General features: G+C 47.8%; 1 protein-coding gene across 2 annotated transcripts; it reads right to left on the bottom strand.

Moving 5' to 3' along the window:
• Positions 1-114: 114 nt before the first annotated feature.
• On the bottom strand, positions 115-17,850 carry LOC127586042 (hereditary hemochromatosis protein homolog). 2 transcript variants are annotated; one of them, XR_007958623.1, is made up of 7 exons: positions 16,982-17,850; positions 11,301-11,549; positions 9,726-9,986; positions 8,498-8,773; positions 2,912-3,024; positions 2,720-2,826; positions 115-2,256 (listed from the first exon to the last, which is right to left on the bottom strand). XR_007958623.1 is itself a non-coding variant. In XM_052043818.1 (6 exons), the coding sequence occupies exons 1-5, from the start codon at positions 17,055-17,057 to the stop codon at positions 2,948-2,950; spliced, it is 939 nt and encodes a 312-aa protein (XP_051899778.1). In that variant the 5' UTR covers positions 17,058-17,850; the 3' UTR covers positions 115-2,826; positions 2,912-2,947. The 2 variants fall into 2 exon arrangements, 1 of the variants encoding a protein (XP_051899778.1); XM_052043818.1 differs by having other exon boundaries at positions 115-2,826.
• Positions 17,851-19,050: the final 1,200 nt, after the last annotated feature.

Below are 19,050 nucleotides of genomic sequence, written 5' to 3' on the forward strand. Positions count from 1 at the left end.
CAACTTAGCTGCACGATTTACGGGCGGTAAAACACTTCCCGGACATACCATGGGGGTGAAAGGGTTAAAGGCTCAGAGGGGCTGTATTTCTGAAAAGACTGACAAACACTGAGATCACAAGGATAGTGAACATTTATTAATAGCGCTCGGTGATCTCACTTCAGGTTTCTTAAGATGAAGGGCTCCCTGATCCCAGACTGTCCTTGGATCATACTCAGTGCCGGGATCACAAACGTTCCTCCATAACTCGCCAACACATGGAGGCAACAGATGCAAGAAACTGCAGAGAGTTGTTGACACAGCCCGGCGCATCACGGACACCAACCTCCCCTCTTTGGACTCTGTCTTTATCTCTCGTTATCTTGGTGAAGCAGGCAGCATAATCAAAGAACCCACCCACCCGGGACATTCTCTCTTCTCCCTCTTTCACCGGGTAGAAGATACAGGAGACTGAGGCAAAGTACTATCAGACTTAAGGACAGCTTCTACCCCACTGTGCTAAGACCATTGATAGGTTCCCTTATACAATGAGATGGACTATGACGTGACGATCTACCTCGTTGTGACCTTGCACCTTATTGCACTGCACTTTTTCTGTAGCTGTGACACTTTACTCTGTACTGTTATTGTTTTTACCTGTACTACATCAATGCACTCTGTAGTAACTCAATGTAACTGCACTGTATAATGAATTCACCTGTATGGTCGGTTTGTAAGACAAGCTTTTCACTGTACCTCGGTACAAGTGACAATAATAAACCAATACCAATTCCAAGGAGACATCGACTGACACAGGGGTGCAGTGTTCGGTTCCAGCATTCCTGGGATCAGGTGACAGGACACAGCTGCAAATCCCTGGTCGCTCGACGCTGGACAGCGATTGCCCTAAACCTTCGGGATCTCCTACACCTGTAGAGGTCATCAGCATGGTCTGGGTGATGACCTGGTACCAGATGTGAAAGGTCAGTCTTGAGTCTGCTTCACACCTCACTCACAACGTCTTTCAGGCAAAGGGCCAGAGGGGGAACTCTTTCCAACACAGCAGTGGAAAACAGGCCCTCCTGCATACGAGGTTCTCTCCCTTGTATCAGCTCATAGACACATACAGCGTGGAAACAGGCCCTTCGGCCCACAGAGTCCGTGCCAACCGTCCACCACCCATTCACTCCAATACCGCTTTACTCCCCGCCACCCCAAAACTTTCTTATCAACTCCCCTGAGATTCGCCCACTCACCTACACACACCAGGGGAAGCTTACGGTGGTCAACATTTGGGATGAGGGAGGAAACTGGGAGGTCCCAAGCGGTCACAGGAAGAACGTTCATACTCCACACCGACAGTGCTGGAGGTCAGGATTGAACTTGGGTCACTGGAGCAGTGAGGCAGTGGTTCTACTTGCTATGTAACTGTGTCTTCAGGTAAAAAGCAAATCATTGCTCCCTCTGCCCAGAGCAGTGATATCGACAAGGCAGTCGCAAAGGGTGACACCTCTATCACTGCAGATTGCCCAGTACCATACAGTTCTAGGATACGACAGCATTACAGGTCATTGTATTAGATTTTCGAACATAGAACAGTACAGCACAGGAACAGGCCCTTCGGCCCACAATGTCTGTGCCGACCATGATGCCAAATTATGCTAAACCTATCTGCCTGCATATGATTCATATCCATCCATTCCCCGCACATTCCCGTGTCTGTCTAAATGTCTTTAAACGCCACTATCATGTCTGCTTCCACAACCACTACCCCGGGCAGCTCATTCAAGGCACCTACCACTCTTGGTGTAAAAAGCTTTCACTGCATATCTCCTTTAAACTTCCCCCTCTCAGCTTAAATCTGTGCCTTTTGGTTTTTGTCATTTCTCTGCTGGGAAAGAAAGACTGACGACCCAGTCTCTCTGTGTATCTTGTGATTATATAAACCTCTATCAGGTTTCCCCGTCAGCATCCGACGCTCCGGAGAAAACAACCCAAGTTTCTCCAAACTCACAACAGGGGAGGTAACCACATCTACACCATTGTCTGGTTATCAGGGCAGGTAGTGTAGCAGTTAGCGTGACGCTATTACAGCGCCAGCGACCCGTGTTCAATTGCAGCCGCTGTCTGTAAGGAGTTTGTACGTTCTCCCCGTGTCTGCGTGGGTTACCTCCGGGTGCTCCGGTTTCCCCCAACATTCCAAAGATGTACAGGTTAGGAAGTTCTGGGCATGCTATGTTGGTGCCGACAGTTTGCGGGCTGCCCCCAGAACAGTCTCTGTAAAAAAGATACATTTCACTGTTTTGATGTACATGTGACGAATAAAAATACCTTATCTTATCATATTTTATAATTATACCTTTTCCCCAAATTACCCCATTATCGAGCGGTTTCTGCTCATATTTTAAACTAAATCTCCCATAAAGGAAAGAATTCCTCTTGGGTACCCGATGTCCACAACAGGCATTCCCACTTCCAGCTAGGCACTTCCAATTGCCCAGTAAAACTTCTTGTGCTCTGTCCCATTAACGTGCCTTCGCACAACCCTTCACAGCAAGGGTCTGACATACGGCCTTTGCAGTGGAGTTAGGGTTGGGAGAGCAACTCATCTCAGGCAGAACCTTGCGGATGAGAGGCTCAAAGTAAAACCTGAATCCTGTGAGATGTGAGAAATCGTTAAAACATTGATAAACGGGAGTGCTGCAAAGCTGCAGAAGATTCATCCAACCGGTTACCACACCGGAGGCAACACTAAGCTCGCTGAGGTTTGCCACCACGCATCACAAAACCAGGCAGAGGCTGCACGCCGTGTTCAGAGCTGGGCTTGAGTTCGGACCAAACGCTCATCTGGAAAGGAGGAATGAGAAGAGATTGGATGTGCAATCCTGTCACGGCGAGCAGTTTCAGTGAAGGGATCTGCGTGCGTACCAACCTGCAATGACGCCTTGGCTCCCTCCTTGCTGCTCCCCTACACCGCTCCAATGACCATCGCCAGCACAGCCATCAGTCCCAGCATGGGACCAGCTCCACGGGGCTCGCCAACTCCTGCCCACCAAGTAAAGGTTGGTAAATTGGTTTATTATTGTCACACGTACCGAGGTACAGAGAGAAACTTTTTTCTCCATGCCATCCATACAGATCATTTCATTACAATATATTGAGGTAGTACAAGGGAAAACAATAACAGAATGCAGAATAAAGCGTTACATTTACAGAGAAAGTGCAGTACAGGCAGATAATAAGGTTCAAGGCCATAACAAGGTCGATCGTGTGGTCAAGAGTGCATCTAATCATACTAAGGGACTGTTCAATCGTCTTATAGCAGCCGGATAGAAGCTGTCCTTGAGCCTGGTGGTGCGTGCTTTCAGGCTTTTGTATCTTGTGTCCGATGGGAGGAAGGGGGAGAGAGAATATCTGGGGTCGGTGGGGTCTTTGATTATGTTTGCTGCTTTTCCGAGGCAGCGAGAGGTGTAGACATTAGGTGAAATACAAAGATGCGATGGCACTGGAGAGGGTGTAGGGGAGATCTGCAAAGACTGGGTAATTTTGTCTCTGAGGAATGATTGGACATGTTGTAGTTGTTTGTTTGGGACACAGGAGGCTGAGGGGAGATGTGTAAGCTTATAGGTGGCCAGGATGGAGAAGATAGGAAGCAGAGTGGTCCAAAACCTAGGAGAGTGAGATCGAAGGTAATTGGTAGGATTGGAGGGGGTAAAGAAAGCTGAAGAAGGAATCTCCGGGAATCAGAAAAAATTTGGGAAGGTTTGTGATATGGTCAAAAAAAGGTGCCAGACAAATTGGGAAAGGATCATGAGAAAATAGACCAATAGTTGAGGTAGCTCAGAGGCGACGTTAGAAGAGCAGAGCAGTAAATCAGTCCGGGGAGTGTTTAGATTGCCAGGTGTACCCAATGGAGCAGAGATAAACAAATGCAAGTTGGGATGCAGGCTGAGTGCAGGAGAGCTGATCAGAAGATAAGCAGAGTCACCACAGTAAACATGATCCTAAATTAGAGCACCCAGTTACAGAGAGGAGGGGGAAATGGCTGCCAGGAAGACAGAGGCACGTCCAGCAGAACTAAACGATGATCAAATACAAATACAAATCAAATCCACAGTGCTACTGTGGATTCTTCGCTTAAATTTGAGGAAGTTTGGAGTCCATTCATTCAATACTTTCATACGATATAGATCTCTTTTCAATAATGTTTGAACTTAGAGGAGCGGAGTTTACGACATAATAATGCTCCTTCTTTATCGAGAAATATCAATCCAGTTTTTTTTCTTCTGATATTTATTTCTGGTTTGTTTCGTTTTATTACTTATAATTTTTTTTCAATTTGTTTTGTTTAATATAATAAATCTTTTTCTATGTCGTTTTGATTATTTTTGTAATATGTTCGTTTACTAATAAACCGTGGGGCTTGGAACTCCTCTTTTTTTTATTCTTTATGACTATCTATGTCATGATTGTCCTCCCGATCTCTTTGTATTACATGTATAATTACCGATGTTGTATGTATTATTATGTATTAATTTGAAAATTAATAAAAAGATTGAAAAAGAAAGATGATCAAATACGACAAAGAAAAGTGTATTACTGATGAATTATTGTGAAATTTTAAAATCCGCATGTAACTATTGTACTATACTGTAGTATAAAGCGAACACTATAAATTGCTGGAAGTTTTTTGTATCAGTGGAGTGTCTTTGAGCTCTTACCCGAAGTACTGCACAGGGCACACTGTAATATTTGATGCCCTGGGAGAATATTTTTTTTCCCTGAACCAATCATTGGCTAAATCTTGTGTGACTGTTCAATGCACCCTCGATTTGTTGACATATAAAGATCCCCTTCCACACGAGAATCACCTTACTGTGAGTGTGATATTTGTTTCTAATCTTAGGGCATGAATAGGAAATATCACATAGGGTATAAACAGAAAATGCTGGAAGTGCTCAGCAGATGCTGCCTGACCGGCTGAATATTTCCAGCATTTTCTGTTTTTATTTTTAGCTTATTGCAGATGATTGCAGGTTTGTTTTTGATTTTCAAACGTCACATCGGTATGGGTTTGAGACAGTGACACTGACATACTCAAGTCCCAGCCACACACGCCTGTCGACATGAAGGAGGTCTGCTGTACATGTTGGGATATTCTCGGAGCAAGGTAGCTCCAGTGTTACCTCATCTGTGACTAATCGTGCCCATGTCATACTGCATGCCATCTGTTTCACATTCCACGCTTGCTCAATAAAGCGTTCACACTTAGACTGTAAACAGCTTCCAACTTGTATCAGATAGGAAACACCAGTAAAGTACAGTGCGACTGGTTTTGGAATTGGCTCCAGAGATAACACTGATATAGGGTGATTGAGCTGAAATATTAACTCTGTTTCTGTTCCCACAAGTAGAACTCTGCTCTGGAGAGTGCTTTTATTTTGGATTTCCAGCAGCTGCAGTTTGGTTTTTGGTTTTCAACTCCGATAGAGATCCCTCCACATGCGTAAGGAAGGGACAGTTTTGACACCAGGGATATACAAGGGGAACCAAACAGATTTCAGCGATCCAGAGTGAACTGTGGTACAATGGTAAAACTCAAAATCCTTCTGATTCCAAACTCATCTGTTGTACTGCTTTGAGAAAAAGACGGGAGATTGTTTTCTGTGTGAAATGAATTCTTATTTTAGAGTTGTACATTTGGCTGACAAGATGAGAAGGTCAGTGCAGGGAAAGAGAACATTCCATTGTACGGACTCAGCCAGATGTAAATGGCACCCTGCCCCTTGGCAGCCATGAAAGCTGTAGCCCGAGGAGTAACAAGGAGCGTTTCTGTTTCCCAGTGCACTTTCCTGTGTTTGTTCAACACAGGATTTCCCCTTTTTAATCAGCAGGTTCCTTCTGTTTGTCCCAAGCACAAGGCTCTGACTGATAAATACCAGCCCTTCCAACACAGTTCAAACTAGGTTCCTCCACACGATTCGGAGCCCCGCACCCGTCCATAAGATGTAAGGCCGTATCAATGAAGTTTGTGAGGTCCCGAGGCCATCTTATTGCACTATTCTATTGTACTGGGACTGTCCAATAGCCTTATAACAGTGGGACAGAAGCTCTCCTTGAGCCTGGTGGTACGTACTTTCAGGCTTTTGTATCTTCTGCCCAGTGGGAGAAGGGGGGAAGAGAGAATATCCGGGGTGGGTGGGGTTTTATTTATTGGAGCCCAGGAACATGAGGGGTGATCTTAAGGAAGGAAGGATGGCATTAAGCTGGAAGGGGTGCAGAGATGATTCACAAGGATGTTGCCAGAAATAGAAGTTTTATAAGGAGAGACAGGATAGACAGGTGCTGTCTTCTTTAGAGCGGAGGACCTGAAGCGTGACCTTATAGAGGTGCATAAAATCATGAGGGACATAGAAAGGGTGAATGCACAGTTCTTTTTCCAGGGTTGGGTAATCAACAACTAGAGGGAATAGGTCTAAGGTGAGAGGGGAGAGATTCAAAAGGAACCTGAGGGGTTACCTTTTCACCCAGAGGGTGGTCCGTATATGGAATGAGATGCCGGAGGAAGTGGCTGAGGCAGGTACTTTTGAAAACCTTTGGAGAGGTACATGGATAGGAAAGGTTGAGAGGGACATGGGCAAAATGCCCGTAAATAGGACTTGCTTAGATGGGTTTCGAGGTCAGAATGGACCAGTTGAGCTGAAGAGCCTCTTCCCATGCTGTGTGACTCCAGGAATATCAGTCACTCGTCAGCCATGCAGTGACCATGTGACAGTCAGGCCTTACCCCGCAATTACATTTGCTTCTTAATTATTCTTTCCCTTGAGTGACTTTTGCATTTCTTTGACCCACAACTCATAACTGCTTCCTGTGACAGGACAACTGGTAACCAGAGGGAACAGATTTAACTCGAATGGTAAAAGAACCCAGTAAATAATAACATTCAAAAAGGAAATGGGATATGTTCTTGGAAGTAAGACATTTACAGAGGTGCGTGAGAGAGGTGTGGAGATACTTGATCAGGTCTCAATGAGGTAGATAGGGTGGTGAATAAAACATACAGGATGCTGGAGTCTGTTAATTAGGACAGAAAATAAGAGCAGGCAAGTTATGGTCCGGCTTAATAAAACATCGGGGTGACCACATCTGGAGCGTTGTGTACAGTTGTGGTCACCAGAGGATAGAAAGGATGTGACTGCACTGGAGAGGGTGTAGAGGAGATTCACCAGGATGTTGCCTGGGGTGGAGATTTCCAATGAGGAGAGATGGGATAGGTTGGGTCTGTTTTCCTTGGAAGGGAGGATGCTGAGGACAGAGCTGAGGGAGTTATGAATGATTGTGTTGGAGCGTAGACAGGAAACAAACACAAACTGCTGGAAGAAGGCAGCCAGTTTTATTTGCTGCAGTTGTATGCAGACAAGTTCAGCTTTGCTTTCTTTAACTGGAGTAAACTTTTCCCCACAGCAGAGGTGTCTATGGCTCGAGAGGTAGGTGTAAGGTGAGGATTAAGGGGTTTAGAGGGAATGTGTGGAAGAATTGTTTCTCCAAGGGGTGGTGGGATTTGGCAACACACTTCCTGAGGGGGTGGTGGAGGCAGAGACTGTCGCAGCATTTTATCAGGACAAGCATTTCAATCGCCGAGGCAGAGAAATCTACAGTCTAAGTGCTTGTTCCAGAGGGTCAGCATGAGTACAGGTGGACCGAAGGGCCTCCTTCTGTGATGTATGAGTCTATGAGCCACCACAGAAAGAATGAAGCAAGATCTGTACCATACAGTGACCACAGAACCATAGAACCATAGAACAATACGGCACAATGCAGGCCCTTCGGCCCACCATGTTGTGCCACCCTTCAAACCACACCTATGAGTATCTAACCCCTTCCTCCCATATATCCTTCTAACTTAAATTCCTCATTTTGTATTGTAAAATTTCTAATCATTTATTGGATCATGCACTTTCTATAACAATTCACGTAAATGTTATCTATTTCTTCGCATTTACCATTAGACTAATGTTAAAACTGAAATCCCAGCTTTGAATACATGAAATGCAAAAGTTCAGCTGGAAAGATCCATTTTGTGACCTTTGAACCTCACAGTGAATGAAACTCAAACTTGTGGAGATAAAGTCGATTGACAGATTGGTGTTGAACAAATAAGCGGCTACAGCTAGAAATAGACCTTAAATGAGCCCAAAGAAGATCCTTGTTCTTCAGAGTATACTATACAGTCCAGGATCCCTTTATCTTGCTGTTGAAATTATTCTTTTAAAATTCTGTGCATAACCAATGTACCGTTTGATCCCATTAAATATGGCATTAGTTTGTACACTTTTGGACTAATACCAGCAATATTATGCAAAGAAAGCAAGGGTCCAGGGGACCTCCTCTGAACAAAATCCAGGACAGCTGAAGAAAATTACATTTGTTGCACAATATATATATCCATATAGACTTGTAGTGCATTGCAGCAGTGAAAAGGCTACAGAATGACAGACTTCCTCAATTTAAGACCTACCTCCCTTCAGGATCAGTGTCTCTGACAGGCTGCTGTGCTGGACCTGACAGGTATACATCTCCAAATCATTACTCTGCAGCTCAATGACGAGCTCCATCCAGTACGTTTCGTTGTAGTTTGGTAGCACGGTCACCTTGTAACCCTGGGAGACCACCTGCCTGTTCTTCAGCCAAGTGGCGTTGATGGCGCGGGGGTAGAAGGGAGTGATGATGCACCGGAGACTTTGGCCTTCGGTAGCTGTGGGCTTCATTTTCAACACCCGAACCTCTGGAGCAACTGGCGAAGAATGGTGAATAACATCACTAACTCAACACGGAGTGACGCAACCCCACCGTCACAGATGGGAATGACAGTGTCCAAGGTTGGGATTGCACACACTCTCCTCACTGCCTCAGACTGGAACCTGCCTCACCATGACACTCACTATCCAGTCTGAAATCACTCACCAGCCCCAGGCCATGCAGACTACAGCCAGTGGTTACGTTCATTAATCTGACAGGGCTAGATCGAGGTTACAGGCACTGTTGCCAATCCAGGGGTCACTCAATGTCCCAGATTCATATTGTCCTCAAATTCCAAGATGGAACATGCCCTCGTTGCCTAAACGTCAGCTTATCGGCTTGGTTCTAGAGATGCATCAATGACCTGAATCATGAGATCCCTCATCATCCCAGATCGATAATTCCCTCACTGTCCTGGATTGGGAGCTCCCTCAGCATTTAGAGTTAGGAGAACCCTCTCTGTCCTTGGGACATCCATAACTGTCTTGTGTCAGGAATTACATCTCTGTCCTGGACCGGGAGATACCTCACATTTGAGGACCAGCAGGTCCCTCATTGTCTCGGATCAGTTGGTCTCTCACCATCTTGGATTAGCAGATTCCCTCACCATCACAGATCAAGAGATCTCTCATTGTCTCAGACTGGTAGCTCCCTGACCAGCTCGGAGTAGGAGATCCCTCACCATCCCAGATCGGGGATCCACCACCATCCCTGTTTGGATGATATTTCATCATCCCCCATCAGGAGAATCTGCAATGTTCCGAATCGGGACATCCCTCACCTTCTCAGTTCAGGAAATCACTCACCATCTTGGACTGGGACAACCCCTCACCATCTCGGATTGGGAGATGCATAACTGTCTCGGACTGAGAGATCCGTCACTATCCCAGACCAGGAGCTCTCTCACCGTCACACATGGAGGTTACGTGCTGAGATGTTCCACTTGCCTTGCCTTTCAAGTGCCTGTTCACCAAGCTGAAGAGCTCTCTGCAAATCCTGACCGCAGCTGCTCCTCAGTTCAGGACCGTCAGTGAGATTGAGTTGGTTAAGGTGATTGTTGAACATTGCCAGGAAACCAGTGCCTGTACACTTCTCTTTGGCGATGTCACAGCCGATCTCTCCAATATCTGGGACATTGAACTTTAGAATCGCATTGAACATATTTCCAGATTGTGTGCAGCCCCAGATTCCCTGGATGTAGCTGATGTCTGCAAAGGAACAACAGATTAATCCGTGTTAATGGCTGAGGTTTCCAATGCTTAGAACTCAGACCCATCCAGGTAAGGTTCTGCTAAACACGTAAATGCTGCGTGCACTGCGTGACCATGAGGTATACAGAGCTGTGGGCCATAGTGAGGGACCGTGTACAGTCACGGCAGAGAGCATAGGGCAACAGTGTACTGTGGACAACGTGTGTCAGTGTGTGGTACAAAGCACAGGGTCTGATGGCATCAGTTATCCCGGTGAGCAAGTGTGTGTGTGGCGCAGAGGTTTATTCATGGTGGGAGAGAAGTTTAAGGAGATTCAGCACAGTATCAAAGTCTCTGATAAATTTCTACAAACGTACAGAGGAAAGTATTCTGACTGGTTATATCACGGCCTGGTGTGGGAACTCCCAACGCACTGGAACGCAAGGCGCTACAGAGAGTGGTGCGACTCAGCCAGTTCCATCACGGGGACAGCTGTCGCCACCATGGAGGACATCCATCGTCAGGGGCCCCCGCCATCTAGGCCATGCCCTCTTCTCGATGCTGCCATCAGGCAGGAGGTACAGGAGCCTGAAGACGCCACAGCGCAAGGTTCAACAACAGCTTCTTCCCCACTGCCATCATGTTCTTGAACCCACCGGAAAAGTCTTAACATTACCTCAGACTGTATTGTTTTTTCCAATTCTGCACAAGTATCGTTATGTTTAATTTAGCGTTTTTTGCACGTGCGCCCGTTATGCATAATTTATATTAATTTCACTTAATGTTAACTGATGTTTTTCGTCATCTCGTAATGTACTGTGCTGGTGCTGCAAAAGGATAATTTTCATGGCAGTTGTATCTTGTGCATATCTACCGATGACAGCAATAAACTTGAACTTGTGCAGAGTGCACAGTACAGAGCAGAGGTCATGTTCCGACTCTGTGCAGTGGGCACTGCTGTATCTATGTCCCTTACCTGGTCACCTGCCACAATGACACCCACAGAGCAGACAGCACATTGAAGTGCTCTCTGCTCTGTGGGCCAATATGTGGGACGGAGCAGGGGCTGACAGTGGGAGACTGTAGAGTCAGTGCTGATGCGCGTCCACTGCAGAGTCACAGTGGAAAATCGTGGCATCAACGTGTTTCGTGTTGAGAACTGGAAGATGCATTAAGTAAATATGTACTGAATGTGCATCATAACGCAGGGAGTCCCAGCAAGGAATTACATCTGGGGAACGTTATTGTGACAGGTGACCAGGTAAGGGACATAGACACTGCTATTCACCGTTAGCCTCAAAGGTCAATGGAGTGGAGGTCAAAAACACATACCAAACAACGGGTGGATTGGTATCAGAAGCATAGAGAGATGCTGATGAAGATTGTCTGTGATTTCTTTCTGCTGTTTCCAGTACTCAGCCGAGAAACCGTCTGCGATCCACTGCTGCCTGGATTCTACTTCTTCGAGGGTGCTGTCGTAGTAGTCTATCTGCAGGTCGTCCAACATGCCGACCTTAGAGAAGTCTGGCAGCTCAGAAATGCTGATAGATTGGAGGTAGAAATACATCCAGCTGTGGGAGACTGAGCAAAAGGACAGAGAGAGAGAGAGAGAGAGAGAGAGAGAGAGAGAGAGAGAGAGAGAGAGAGAGAGAGAGAGAGAGAGAGAGAGAGAGAGAGAGAGAGAGAGAGAGAGAGAGAGAGAGAGAGAGAGAGAGAGTGAGAAAACGACCAAGGATCCCCACCATTTACAGGGTACAGTTCAGAAGTCTGATGGAACACTTTCCACCTGCTCAAATGAGTGCACAACCACACAAACACTATCCCCGATCAAGCAGCCCCCTGGTCTGGCTCCCCAGCACTAAAGCAGACCTCGTTCTGTCGGCCCAAACAGTTACTCACACAGGCGACTCCAACAGAACGTCCCAACCCCCAGCACCAAGGAGGGCAGTAGCAGCAGTCACATGCTCCCACTACAGGGTCTCCTCTCAGTGACAGACAAACATACTGAGGTGTGGTCCTTTACGATAGAGGGGAAGCCAAGGTTCAAGAAGAAGCGAAAGGTTTCAGAGGCAACTGTGTGGAAATTCTCATCGCCACGGCGAGTGTGACGGAGAAAGAGAACGGGGAAAAGTCCTGGAGAGGCAGAGTGGGAGGAAGAACAGTACAGATCGCCCTGGGAGTCTGTAGGTTTGTGAAGGACATTTGTGAGATCAGTGAGGGCCGGAAAGACCTGGCGATGCGCTGTGTGAGGATGAGAGCAGGCGAGGAATTGACAGCAAGGATAATGACATTTTCGAGTTCTGTATGAGGGCAGGAAGCAGCCCCAATGTAGTCATCGATGTACCAGGAAAAGGGTTGAGTGAGGGAGCCCGAGTGGGGCTGAAACAAAAACTGCTCCAAGTATCAAAGTGCAAAAGGGCGCTGCCTTGATTCGAGACCGGAGGAGAGGTTGGACAAACTTGTGTTGTTTTCTCTGGAGCGGCGGAGGCTGAGGGGAGACCGGTTAGAAGTTTATAAGATTATGAGAGGCACAGATAGAGTAGAGAGTCAGTATTTTTTCCTAGGGTCGATATGTCTAATACAAGAAGGCATGCATTTAAGGTGAGGGGGGTAAGGTCAAAGGAAGTGTGCAGGGCAAGTTATTTTTCACACATAGAGTGGTTGGTGCCTGGAATGCCCTGCCAGGGGTGGCGGTGGAGGCAAATACGATAGAGGTATTTAAGAAGCTCTTAGATAGGCACGTGAATGTGCAGAGAATGGAGGGATATGGACATTGTGTAGGCGGAAAGGATTAGTTTAGTTAGGCATTCAAGTACCAGTTTAATATGTTTGGCACAACATTGTTGTGTGTTCCTATGCTGTGCTGTTGTCTGCTCTATCCCAGGAAAAGAGAGGCTTACCTTGGGCCCAATTGAGTTCTCACAGCTACACCTTTGATCTGCAGAAGGTGAGTGGAATTGAAGGGGTTGTTTTTCAACGCTGAGGACGAGTACGGTCAGGCGGATGTGTTGGCGGACGGAATTCAAGGGCCTTTGTATAAGGAAGATTCAGAGGGCCCTCAGAGTGTCTTGACGAGTGATGGAGGCGTTGAGGGATTCGATGTCCATGGTGAAAATGAGTCGGTTAGGATCAGGGAACTGGAAACTGCTGTAGATCATTCAAAGGGTCACAGGTGAAAGTGGGAAAGTGTTGGACTGCGCTGGTACTGCTAACATATGAAGAGCGTTTGATGTCTCTGGGCCTGTACTCGATGGATTTGAGAAGGGTGTGGGAGGATCTCATTGCAACCTACTAGATACTGAAAGGTCTGGATAGAGTGGTTGTGGAGATATTTCCATTGGTAGGAAAGTCTGGGATCCAAGGACACAGCCTCAGAATATAGGGACGTCCCTTTAGGACTGAGAGGAGGAATTTCTTCATCCAGAGGGTGGTGCATCTTTGAAATTCGTTCACACAGAACGTAGTGGAGGCCAATTCCTTGTACGTACTTAAGGGGGAGATTGATAGGTTCTTGAGTGGTATCGGTAGTTAAAGGTTATGGAGAAAAGGTGGGAGAATGCGTTTGAAAAATAAAACCCCTGGCATGATTGAATGCAAACATTTCATGGGCTAAGTGGCTTCATCCCCCGAGTCATAAGGAAGTAAATGTGAAGATTGCACAATCTGAAATTCCTATTTTTGAAACACTGGTTTCATTTCCTTCCCTAGGAAGAGAATGCAGCTGGCTGGAATCTGCCCAGCATTTCTGACTGCCCCACTAACGACATCCCAAAATGCAGTACAGACGACGATGTTTTCCATTCCCAGTGAGGAACTCTGAGAGCCCCTGTTCACAAAGCAATATCCCAGGGTGCTGCATGGAGTGGTGCCCTGTAGTAAGTTTCTGTGGGAGAAATGTGAAACACAATTGAGAATGTTCTCGAATTTCTGCATGAGGGGAGCGAGAGAGTTAACATTTGTTCTTCTGAAAGCCAAGGAGCTCTCCATGTATTGTGATGTCCTGTGTCTTGTCGGCCACACAGGATGCGGCAATCTAATTATACTTTGTTCCTCAAGAGTGCTGGACTAAGGCTGAAACTATGGTTGGTCACTTCTGCCATTTCTTTCTGCTATTCACTTCTGCTATTGGTGCTTGGATGCTTGTGGTCACGTACTCTTGTAATATAAATAAAGGTTGTAATCCCTTGGTCGGGCAGAGCTGCGGAACTCCGCTTTTAGGAGTGGGGTTCTCCATGATATCAAGCTACAATAAAGATTTCTGAAGCAGATGCCTGCCGAGCCCGTGTGATACTTTTCTGCAACAGTTTCCGAGTTGGTACATGGGATTCCAAAGCCACCTGTCATTTGTACATTGAAACACACAGTGAAATGCATCTTTTGCGTAGAGTGTTCTGGGGGCAGCCCGCAAGTGTCGCCATGCTTCCGACGCCAACATAGCATGCCCACAACTTCCTAACCTGTATGTCTTTGAAATGTGGGAGGAAACCCGAGCACCTAGAGGAAACCCACCCGGACACGGGGAGAACGTACAAACTCTTTACACCTTACTGTTACCATCAGTCGGAGAGTCTAGGACCAGAGGGCACGTCCTCAGGACAAAGGGACATCCTTTCAAACTGAGATGAGGAGGAATTTCTTCAGCCGGAGGGTGGTGAATCTGTGGAATTCGTTGCCACAGAAGGCGGTGGAGGCCAAGTCATTGGGTGTATTTAAGGCAGAGATTGATAGATTCTTGACTGGTCGTGGGTCTAGGGTTATAGGGAGAATGAGGGAGAATGGGGTTGAGAAAATAATCGGCCGTGATCGAATGGCGGAGTAGACCCGATGGGCTGAATGGCCTAATTCTTCTCCTATATCTTATGGTGTTATATCCTCTCAATCTGTTTCCCCTCTCCCCGTCTTCTGTTTGTTCACCCTTTGACTAAGTCTGCTTCCTCACCTGCTCTTTACCACAGGAGATCAAAGCACAGAAGATCCATCGAGCCATTTGACCAAATGTCAGCGGGAGATTTAAGGATTAGTAACTCTCCCTCTCTCTCGCTTATCCTTTATCTTTCTCTCCCTAACTTTCCTCTCCTTTCTCTTCTCCTTCAGTTCTGATGAAAGATCAAAATTAAACGTTGTTTCCTGCTCAACAAATTCTGCCTGACCTGCTGAGTATTCCCAGCAGACAGCACAAGAGACTGCAGATGCTGGAATCTGCAGCAGCGAACAATCTGCTGGGGGAACGCAACAGGTCGAGCAGCGTCTGTGGAGGAGAAGAGGAATAGTCGACATCTCGGGTCGAAACCCGGCATCAGGACTGCAGTGTTCCTCGCAGTCACAGGGAGAACGTGCAAACTCCACACAGACAGCACCAAGAATCAGGATCGAACCAGTGTCCTGGAGCTGTGAGGCAGCGGCTCTACTCACTGAACCACTGTGGCACAGCGAAATGCTTCACAGCTTCAGTCCTTCCTTTAATATTTTGACATTCCCTGACTGGCTGCATCACAGCCAGGTACAGCAACTCCAACACACAGGAACGTAAGAGGCTGCAGAGAGTAGTGGACACAGACCTGTCCATCACGGGCATAGCCCTCTTCCTCAAGAATGCGGCGTCTATCTTCCGGGATCCCCTACATCTGGGCCATGCCCACTTCTCGCTGCTACCATCAGGCCGGAGGTACAGAAACTTGAAGTCCCACACAAGCAGGTTCAGGAACAGCTATTTTCCTACAACCATCAGGTTCTTGAACCGACCTGCCCAACCCTAACCCTACCTCAGCAACGGCACACGACAGACCACCTCTTGCACTGCCATGGAGGTGTCTGCGATTCTGCATTCCTTTTTTACACGAATGCCTTGTTTTGCACACTTTTTTCACTGTCTTGTGTAATTTATGCATAATTTATATTCTGTGTGTTGTCTGTAAACACCTGCCTGTGATGCTGCCGCAAGCGAGTTTTCATTGCGCTTTTACCTCACGGTACTTGTGCACATGGCAATAAACTCGAATCAACTTGACCTGAAATCACCCGGAACATCCTAAATTCCCATCTATCTGAGGCGAGTTTGCCACAGTTTCAGCTGAACAATGTCTTTTTGTGATTTATTGCTTCCGTTTAATCTTATTTTCCGCAAGCAGCCAGCGTGGACGCAGAACTCTCCTTCTCCCATAGTCTGCGCCTGAAAACACTCTGACCAGCGCACAACACCAGCGCCTCGATGACCCACCGCTCACATCCACTGTTAAACTGCCTCCATTTCCTGCTCAATCATTTGCCCTGGGCTGCGTTAACCTGGCAACTCTCCTGAGAGGGACTTCTTGAAAAGCCCCCCAGAAGTCCTTGTACATAACGTGCATCAACGCCCTCCCAGTCCTTCACCACAGAGACCTCTTCAAGATTTCAGCTAACTCCTCATATACTTTACAAATAAAAACAGGAAGTGCCGGCAAGGCTGAGCAGGTCGGGCAGCATCTGTGCAGAGAAAAACAGTTAACGCTTCAGGCTCGGGGGCCCGAGTCAGAACTGGGAACAAGAGAAATCAAATTAGTTTTCGGTAACAGAGGAGGTTACAAACTCAGACCGCGCAGAAACAGGCCATTCGGCCCACTATGTGCATGGCGACTATTGAGACGGGAGGGGGGAATGGGTAGAACAGAGGGCATTCCTCTGGTGGGGTGAAACAGACGGACCTGATGTGACAGTTAAGGGGCGGTGATCTGATTAATTGTCTTAATGCGGAGCCAGTGTTAAGGACGTTGCTGGTTGGGAACCCCCGTAAGTTCCCTCCCGCCGGTCGAACATTTTCAAGGATCATTTTATCCCGAGTTTATAGACTCCAGAAATTTCCCAACATCTTGGGCGACCCTTTGGTTTCTTCTCTCGCCTCTCTCGGACCCGGGAGTGAGGCGGAAAGCCCTCCAGTCTAACGCGCCACGCCTGGGATCGTTGATCTTTAGCAGATCGGAGATGGGTTTCCCAAACGTAACCCCCGACATTCCCCATCACCACCACCCTCGCCTTACCTGCCTGGCTTCCCGGCCCAGAGCAGAGAGACAACACGGTGAAAAGGAGTGATGCCGGTCCGTTCCAACTCTCCATCGCGGTGACTCGTCGCAGCGACTGAACCCCGGTCGTTGGTCAGTGAAGTGCTGAGGGCGGAGATCAGATTGACAGAGGCCGTTCGGGAGTGAACGGTGTTCTCTGCAGGGGGCAACCAGTGAGAGACTGCTGTAACCGACAATCCTTCTGCAGGAATCACCACTCCCTACTGCTCTGGAGTGTGGGGGCAGCGGAGAGTCTGTCTGTCACGGGATGTGCATCCGGAGGGCTCGGAGCCAATCCACTCCCTGTCAGGGTGCAGGCGAGTGTGGAGAAACAACAGGTTGTATCAAGTGCGGTGACAGTGAGACAGGGTGGCTCAAGCAGCAGCGTCCGGTGACTAATACAACGCTGGGCAGACTTCCAGGGCCCTCCCAGGAGCCCGACGGAAGCTGCTCACCGCAAACCGTCTCCGTCCACTCGGCAAAACAACAAAACTGCCGGAGAAACTCAGCGCGTCAAAGAAATCCAAAGGTTCACCAGCCTCCGAGTGAACAAGTCTCTCCTGTACTTTGTAAATTACCCACCTCGTATCTTGGGACAGTGACTCCTCAGCCGGGGAACAAAATCTTGCATTCCACCAGGGTAGTCCACAATCCATTGGCGTGAATATTGAGTTTTCCAATTTTAGATTACACTCTTTTTTCCCCCTTGCTGCACGGTAGCGTAGCGGTTAGCTTAATACTATTACAGCGCCAGCGACCTGGCGCCGCTGCTCTCTGTAAGGAGTTTGTCCGTTCTCCCCGTGTCTGCGTGGGTTTCCTCCGGGTGCTCCGGTTTCCTCCCACGTTCCAAGAACGCACAGGTTAGGAGCTGTGGGCATGCTATGTTGGCGCCGGAATAGTGGAGACACTTGTGGGCTGCCCCCAGCATATTCTTAGCAAGGCAAAAAGACATATTTCACTGTGTGTTTCGATCTACATGTGTTTAATAAATATCTTACCTTATATCTTTGTTTCTGATCCTCTGATCCACTGTTGTCCCCTTTCCCACACACACCCACAATTCCCCTAAACCCATCTTCATCTCCTTCCCCTCTCCTGGTTCCATCCGCCCACTTCACACGAGACTCCTCGCCCGACCCAGTCTGGCTCCATCTGCCATGCACCTCTCCCCTCAGGGGTCCCATTCTCACCTCCTTTACTCATCCCAATCCAGCAGCGGGAGTGCAATATGCGCCTGTTCAACCCCTCCAGCAGCTGCCTCCGCCTTCCCCCTCCCCAACTTGGTTCATCTGTTTTGCTTTCCTCCCCCCCCCCCTCTTCGTCCCATCCATCATTCACCTGCCGCTGTCTCTCAATTCCAGCCCAGTTCACTCCCCCCTCACCCCCTCCCCACGACGTGGCGCCACCTGCCTGTCACCTCCTCACTCCACCGATCGCCTTGGAATCCTTTCTCGCCACTCCTCTACCCCCTCCACTCTCACTCCTGATGCGGCGTCTCGACTCGAAACGGCGACAATTCCTCCCCCGCCACGCACAGATGCTGTTCGACCCGCTTTGTTCCTCCAACAGATAGTTTGTTGCTCCAGGTTCCAGCATCTGCAGTCTCTGGTGTGTCCACACATGTCGCGTGTCAAGCACTCTAAGATTTTGTTTGAGCTCACATCTCCTTTTAACTCTGGCCAGGCCGAGCCGACTCAAGTTCTCCTCACATGGGAGAGCTGCCGGGCCACGTTCCCGTCTGGTGAATCTCGACCGCATCCCCTCCATCGTAAGGCTTCTGAAACTCAGATAATTCAGCACGCTCAAGACTTTAGCGGTGCCAGATTTTCCAGAGTATTGAATGTTATCCCTATTAATACACTGATGGCTCTTTTCAAAAGATATTATACAATACCATATATTTCCCAGTGACCCCAGTAAGTTTAAAGGGTGCAGGGGATCCGGGACCCTGGTGAGTTTCGGGGGAGCCCGAGAACTGGGTGAGGTTTCAGACGACCAAAGGAACCGTGGCCCTGGTGAATTTCAGGGAAGCCCGGGAACTGAGTTCC

Source organism: Pristis pectinata, chromosome 34 (assembly GCF_009764475.1).
Source record: "Pristis pectinata isolate sPriPec2 chromosome 34, sPriPec2.1.pri, whole genome shotgun sequence".
In the NCBI taxonomy this organism is placed as follows: Eukaryota; Metazoa; Chordata; class Chondrichthyes; order Rhinopristiformes; family Pristidae; genus Pristis; species Pristis pectinata.